Source organism: Chrysemys picta, chromosome 1 (assembly GCF_011386835.1).
Source record: "Chrysemys picta bellii isolate R12L10 chromosome 1, ASM1138683v2, whole genome shotgun sequence".
Taxonomy (NCBI): Eukaryota; Metazoa; Chordata; order Testudines; family Emydidae; genus Chrysemys; species Chrysemys picta.
The window spans coordinates 349,448,175-349,456,074 of NC_088791.1; the positions used below are offsets into that span (position 1 = coordinate 349,448,175).

The 7,900-nt window shown below is 50.2% G+C and overlaps 1 protein-coding gene across 1 annotated transcript; it reads left to right on the plus strand.

Moving 5' to 3' along the window:
* Nucleotides 1–6,063: 6,063 nt before the first annotated feature.
* LOC112061089 (olfactory receptor 51G2-like) lies at nt 6,064–7,029 on the plus strand. Its single transcript, XM_024113651.2, has one exon. The coding sequence runs from the start codon at nt 6,094–6,096 to the stop codon at nt 7,027–7,029; it is 936 nt and encodes a 311-aa protein (XP_023969419.2). The 5' UTR covers nt 6,064–6,093.
* Nucleotides 7,030–7,900: the final 871 nt, after the last annotated feature.

Here is a 7,900-nt window from a genome sequence, read left to right on the forward strand (position 1 = left end):
TAAAAGATACGTTTCTATTTGAAGAACTACAGAGAAGGGCAACACAAATATTTAGGGGTATGGATCCGCTTCCATGTGAAGAGAGATTACAAAGATTGGGATTTTTCAGCTTGGAAGAGAGATGACTCAGGGGGGATATGATAGAGGTGTATAAAATCATGAATAATGTGGAGGAAGTCTATAAGGAAGTGTTATTTACCCCTTCATAAGAGCCAAGGGTCACCCATGAAATCAAGAGGCAGCAGGTTCAAAACAAAAGAAAAAGTATTTTTTCACACAATGTACAGTCAACCTGTGGAACTCATTGCCAAAGGATGTTGTGAAGACCAAAAGTATAACTGGTCCAAAAAAGAACTAAGTAAGTTCCTGAAGGAGAGCTCCATCATTGGCTAGTAGCCAAGATGTTCAGGGATGCAGCCCCATGCTCTGGGTGTCTCTAAACCTCGGACTGCCAGATGCTGGGAGCAGACAACAGGGGATGGATCACTCGATAATTGACCTGTTTTGTTCATTCCCTCTGAAGTATCTGCATGGGCCATTGTCAAGACAGGACACTGAGCTAGATGGACCAGATGTGGCTGTTCTTATGTTCATAAATTGTTCCACTGATGGATGTTCGGCTGCAGACAAGCCATTTCCACAGGCTCCCTCTGCTATAGAACTGGCATAGCCACCCTAGCAGACACCCAAGGTCTGCTCAGTATAGGAGGCTGATGAGGTGTGGCTCCCACCTCGGGGTGTGGTCCTGTACCACAAGGGAGAGGTTGAGTAGAGCTGGGATGGAAAAGAGAGAGGATTTCCCCCCCCCCATGAAAATTTTGACACAAACGAAAATGTTTCCTTTTTCTCCATTTTCTGGGGTGAGTTTTCATAGAAAACGGATCATTGTTCTCTGTAAGCTCAGCTGCCATGATGCTGCCCAGCTGCAGCTGCTTGGATCCCAAAGAGAAACTGGAGGCTTTTCATCTGCCTCGTCCTCATAACGTAAATGAAGATTGCACTGACGGAGTCTATGGCTGCACTCTGGGTTGGAAAGGTTGAAACCTCTGGACCAGTCTATGGCTGGGGTATTGTGCCCATCAGCTACTGTAACCAGCCTTCACATCTCTGTGCAGCCCCCTCCACCCTGTACAACGCCCCTTCGTCAGATCCTACGGGCAGTGGCTGCTGTGACAGGACCTGGTAGCACATCACCGATGAACCTGTGCTAGCAGGGAGCTGGAGAGGGTCCTAGAGCAGTTGTGGGAGCGTAAAGATTGTGGGGGGGGGGACCTAGCTGCCAGTGGATCACTGAGATCTGTGCATAACTTTGGGGATCCCTCGATCCTGTGGCCCACTGTTTAGTCCTCAAGGAGAAGGGATGGGACCTCCCCTACTGGAATGATTGGAAGGAAATTTCTCTGTAGGGAGCATTGTGGAATCTCCCTTCTCTCGCCTGCATGCAGGGTTTGTAATGCAGGACAGGGGGCTGCCGAGGAGAAATCTGGTCCTATGTTATTTTATTATGAATTTACTTATTTATTAATTTAATTATGGAAAGCGCACAGCTGTGACAGCATCATCGTTACAACTCGGCCGCCGCCGAGATAGCCCTGTGAGGACAAGCCCGGATTCCAGGAACAGAGCCTACAGCAGGGCTGGTGCTGCAGTCCAGTTGGGTAGGATCACCCCACATCCCCTGTGATTTGGCCTCCTGCAGTTTGCAATTGGCCGTGACGTGGGGTAAAGCTGGTGCACACTAAGCCAAGCAGTTGAGGTTCCCTGATGGCCAAGTGGCCCCCAAGGGAATGTGCAGACATGGTTCATAAAGACAGTTCCCTCCCTGTCTGAACAGATACTGCCTGCTGCCCATGCAACCTCTCCGACGACTCCTTGTCCTTTAGGGTGAAGACCTCTGGTGTTAGCAGCTCCCCTTCTAGCAGGAATTGGGTACGTTGGCAGGTTTCACTATCTTTACAATGCAAAGTGCTGTGTAAAGGCTGCGAGCTGTTTCCATTGGCAGATGTTCTGTGCAGCGGCAGAGGACTCAACTGGGCTGCTGGGGTGACTCAGTGACAGGGCTGGAGGACAGGCAGCGCTACGTAGCTTGGGAACCCTTCCCCTACATCTGCCCATGCTCCATGGTGGGCTGCTCAAGCAACAGAAAAGTCTGATATTGAAAGCGACCTGAAAGTGTTAAAACCCTGATGCTCTGAATCAGGATTTCTCAAGGGGCCCATTTCTAGAGATTCCGTGTGCCCTGGGCCCGATCCTGCCAGGGGCTGAGCAAGAGGAGACCCCACAGAATATCAGTGTCTAGTTTCCAAATTGTCTCTGGTTTCTTTGCTGCTGCAAATTGAACCAGGAAATGCATTTTCAAAGATTTTATTCTCTGGCTCGATTGTGAAAGCAGAAATTCAGAAAACAGGTGTCATAGGACATATTAGTGCTTCCTTAGTGGCTGAGGGATTCAGCATTTCTGCCCTCCAGATACCCCTCCGGGTTACAGGGCTACCTACATCTCTGCCCCCCCTCTGGTCTCTGAGTGCCAGATGTCAGGCCTCGTACCCTTCACTCTCCTGGGGTGGAATCCCGTGACCCTCTCTCAATCAGACTGGGTCCTGGGCTACTGCACACTGCAGGTCGACTGTGCTTGCCGAGCAGGTCCGAGTGGGTTCGGCAGCTGTGGTTCTTTCCTCTGGGAGTGACTAGTGGTGAGGCGAGTGACCAGCCAGACGTCTGGAACCAAACTACTGTTTAATCTGAACAGTAGGACTAAAGCCGAACAGCCGAGAATAAGAGAGTTTTCAAACAACCGTCTTCACCCGTTTCTGACCCCAAGCCTTCCTGCTCTGAGGGGAACCGAGGCAGGCCAAGGGCCTTGAGACTTCCCCAGCGGTGTCTGTGCCTGTCAGTCTGAAGAGATTCTCAGCATTGTGAACTCGGCAACGTGGCTGGAGTCCAGAAACAGGCTCATCCCAGCTTGTAGCTCCGGTGTTGGCTTAATTGTGAGTGAGAAATGGCTTAATTGAGCTGTTGCTTCCCTTCCTGCTTGTTTTCCAGCAGCCCGCTATTAAACTAAGATGAGCCATACAGGTTTCTCCCAATACAGTTAAAACATAAACATCCCAGTGGTAAACCTAATATAGCTGTACAGCAAACATCCTAAGAACTGGGTTCAACTAGGGTTACCATACGTCTGGTTTTTCCCTGACATGTCCGGCTTTTTGGTAATCAAACCCCCGTCCTGGGGGAATTTCCAAAAAGCCGAACATGTCCGGGAAAAATATTCCCTGGCTTACCTTAGAGCGGGCACCCGGGGCTGCTGTGTTCCCTGACTCCTGGGCTCTGTAAGAGCCGCGCTGCCCGAGCGCTACCGGCTTCGGGCAGCCCCCTTGCCTCTGGACCCTGCACCCCCGGCTGAGCACTTCCCCTCCCGGGCTCCGGGGACACAGGGTCCAGAGGCAAGGGGGCTGCCCGAAGCTGGTAGCGCTCGGGCAGCTCGGCTCTTACAGAGCCCAGGAGTTCAGGGAGCACAGCAGTCGCTGGAGCCCAGGAGGGGAAGTGCCCAGCCGGGGGTGCAGGGTCCGGAGGCATGGGGGCTGCCTGAACCCCGAGCGCTACCGGCTTCACGGTTTGCTGGGCAGCCTGCAGACCCTGCGCCCCCAGATGGGCGCTTCCCCTCCCGGGCTCCAGCTGCTCTGCGGAAGCGCTGGCCGAGGGCGCAGGGTCTGGAGGCTGCGCGGCAAATCATGAAGCTGGTAGCGCTCAGGCAGCCCTTTTCACGTGGCTGGGAGGGAGGAGGGGGAGTTAGGGCAGGGACTTTGGGGAAGGGGTGGAGTTGGGGCGGGGAAGTGGCGGAGTTGGGGCGGGGCCGGGGGTGGGAAAGGGGCGGGGCCAGGGCCCTGTGGAGTGTCCTCTTTTTTTATTTTTTAACCCTAGTTCAACATACGCATTCATTATGGCAGCTCAGCTCCAACTCTCTCACAATGATATTTCCAGGTACTATGGATTTTATGAATACAGAATATAGACAGTCAGAGAGCGAGAGAGAGAGAGAGAGAGAGAGAGCAATAAACTACTTACCTGTGGGAAATGAAGTTCCATTTCCATGAATACTCATGCTTTTGAGTGTGAAATCCACTTCTTGCAAACCCTCATCGTACCTGAATAACAGGTGCTGGGGTTACTATGTACTAGAGAGTAAGAGCTCAGAGATTTAATATTATCTATACTGATCCCAATGCCTGTTACCACTCCGGATACAGGCTACGAACCTGAGGAGAACCAGTCAGCTACTAACCCAGGGACAGAGGTGCTACTAGACTTCTGTTTGCTGACAAGTGACTGAATGAGGGCTGAAATGCACAATCTGTTCAGGTTCTGAAGAAATCCAGATGACAGACGCTACATTTTAAGCCGCCCTCTAACCTGAGAAATCATCTCTGAAAGTTCAGAGAGGAAACAATGGTTTCATGTGAGTACTAAAGTACAGATGTGTAAATGTTATGCCAAAACTTTTCATTGTAATACAAATATTACAAACCAAACATTCATGATCTGAATGAATATCAAAAGCCAGCAACAGAGTTGTTGGAATCTCTACAGGAAGGAGCAGTGGAAACTTTACTGCTTAAAGGTTTTTTCTTTCGAAAGTATGTCAAATGTATTCCAAATACTGTGTGCAATGGGTTTGTGCTATTAACTCTTTGTTCGGTGAACAGTTGTACGATACTTTCTCCTGGTAACTGACCAGAAGTTGTTTCTAACACTTATATTCAGGGTTGTGCATTCAATCACTCTGCAAGACTTCTACAAGACTTTCCAAAAAGTCCCCAGAGAACTGAATTGTTGTTCTGTGTTTAAGCAAATACAGGAGCTGAAAGGGGAGTGTAATGGTGGTTGTATGTAATTTGTGCCATCTTCCCTTACATTAGCATGGCCCAAGTATATGCATAGTCAACTGGATATTAGTGTAAACCTAGTGTTTCCATATTCACCCATTTGTGACACCATCCAGTCCTCCACCAGCTGAAGTAACTGTCCGTTTTAACTTGTAACTTACCAAAAAATATCTACAGATATTTGCCTGAGGAGAGGATGCAGGTCCTGTGAGGATGACGGGAAGGTTGTAGGATGATCAAACTCTCTGGAGTCAGGCAACATTGGCCAGGCCAAGCACTTCAGCGTTCCGTGGAGGGATTCCTGGGGGTCAGAGTGTACCACCGGGAGCCTGAGTTAAGGGAAAGTTAATCGAGCCCGGTTCTGATCACAATTGCACATGGAAATCTGGAGTGATGTGGTTGAAATCAATTTTATTGAATTAAGAACCTGGACCTAAGAATTTATCCCATGTACTGCAAACAGGCAGTGACATAATTTGAACTCTCAGGAGTGGAGCAAATAAAGAATATACATATAATGAGGCAATGAAACACATTTATAAATAGCTTCAGTGCAGGACAGATAAATGCAATGACTGTTTTCACCATGCATTTGCCATGTGTTTATACACCTGTCGTGGTACAATGGGCAACACTCAGAAGTGGAGGGTCAGAAAGGGTGTCTGTGTGAAGGTCGCAATTGTAAAATCACTCAGTGCTCACGTAGCCTGTGGAACTCCCAGCAACAAGATATCAAAGTGGCCAAGAGCTTAGCAGGATTCAAAGAGGGACGGGGTGTTTATATGGGTAACCAGAAATTCCAATTACAGTTGTGAGGATTTTTTGAAAAAAGAGTCTTGGACGGGCTCTACACTTTCTTGATTCACACCACAAAATATGTCTAACTAGTGGGTGTCAGGGGGAAACTGTCCCTAGGAGCAGGATATTCATAGCTGCCTATTGCAGGGCTTCTTCCACCTTCCACTGCAGCATCTGGAACTGGTCACTGGATAGTGGGCTAGATGGATTACAGGTCTGATCCAGTCTGGCAGTGCCTATCTTCCTATCCTTGGATCCAAGGGTATGTTTTTGCTGATCTTCATTGAGCTCATGGGAGTCTCTAGACTTGCACTGAGAGCAGAAAGCTGTCTCGCTAAATATTATCTAGTCTCCTGTTCTTTTTCCTTTCAGGAAGGAAAGTTCAAAACTCCTCGGACCTTCCCAGTACATTATGTCAGCTGTCAATGACACCAACTTCAACTCTGCAGTGTTCCTGCTCACCGGGATACCTGGGCAGGAAGACGTCTACCTGTGGATCTCTATCCCCTTCTGCTTAATGTATGTTATTTCAATAGTAGGAAATTCAGTCATTCTGTTCATTATAAAAACAGATGCAAGCCTCCATGAGCCCATGTACATCTTCTTTTCCATGTTGGCCGTCACAGACCTTGGCTTATCGATAGTCACCGTACCAACGATACTGGGCATATACTTGTTCAACTCTAAGGAGATCAGCCTCAATGCTTGTTTCACCCAGCTGTTCTTCATCCATTCTTTTGCAAAATTTGAATCCTCCGTGCTGTTGTTGATGGCCTTTGACCGCCTCATCGCAATCTGTAACCCACTGAGATATGCTGCCATCTTAACTCCACCAAGAATAGCCAAGATGGGATTGGTGTTTGTGCTGAGAGGGGTGGCCACTTCATTCCCATACCCCTTTCTCCTGAAACGGTTCCGATACTGTCGAGACAATGTCCTCTCCCATTCCTACTGCCTGCACCAGGATGTCATGAAGATGGCTTGTGCGGATATCACAGTCAACAACATCTATGGCTTGTCTGTTGCACTCTTAACGATGGGGTTGGACTCGCTGCTCATCTTCCTCTCTTATGTGATGATCCTCAAAACAGTGCTGAGCATCGCATCACATGAGGAGTGCCTGAGGGCCCTGAACACCTGCATCTCCCACCTCTGCGCCGTCCTCGTTTTCTATACACCAGACGTCGGCCTGGCTGTGATACACAGATTTGGTAACAGCTCTTCTCACTTGGTTCAAATCGTCCTGGGCTATTTCTACCTGCTGGTCCCACCCCTGATCAATCCAATCGTGTACAGCGTGAAAAGCAAACACCTTCGTCAGAGGATAATCAGGGCATTTGTCAAGTGAAGGGTCAGTTCATCACTCGTCTCCAGGGCTGGAGACACGGGAGACAAAAAACACAGGCACCTATTCCATCCTGGATCTTCTTCCCCTGAGGCCCCTCCCTCTGCCCTATCTCCAGGCTGGAAGCCAGAAACAGGCTGTGGTACGAGCTGCCAGAGAGCCAGAGCCACTGTGAGGAGCCCCAGACCCTCCACATTTTAGGCCCCTCCCCCAGGATGTACAACCCAGGGAAAGTGGAGAGTCCAGAGTTCCCCACAGCAACCTGTGCTCCTGGGGCAGCTCTTACCATGGCCCGACTCTGGCCTGGCTGGGAGGTGGAGCATCGGGGGAAGTGGAGGAGCAGGGGGCAGGGCTTAGTGGGAAGAGATGGGGCAGGGGGCGGGGCTTCAGGGGAAAAGGAGGAATAGGGATGTGGGAAGTTTGAACCAATGCTGGCCCCAGCTAGCAGGGTGGTGGGGGGCTCCTGAGTAAAGGAGGAGGATGGGCCTGTAGGGTAGGAGACGTTGTGTTTTGGAGGAGACTGAATGAATGTGACCCCACGGATGGGGCTCCTTTTTTAAGTATCCCAGGCTGAGAGTTAGTCATTGCAAGGACCTTAGAGGGAAGGGCAGGGCACCTGCAGGGCTACCTCAGGCCCCAAGGGGACACTCTGGGGAGGCCCCTGTCCACAGGTACTTGGCTGCACTGTGCCATGCTCTTGGAAGCCGTCTCTATTGGGCAGAGGTCAGCCCAGCTCCCAGGCTGCTCTAAACTCCGCTCAGGCAGGGGGAAAACAGGCCAGCGAATCAAACCCCTGGAACTGGCTCCTTGCCATCCCCTCTGTCTGCACCACAGGGGGGAGCTCTGCTGGCACAGCAGAGAATCCAGCCAGGCC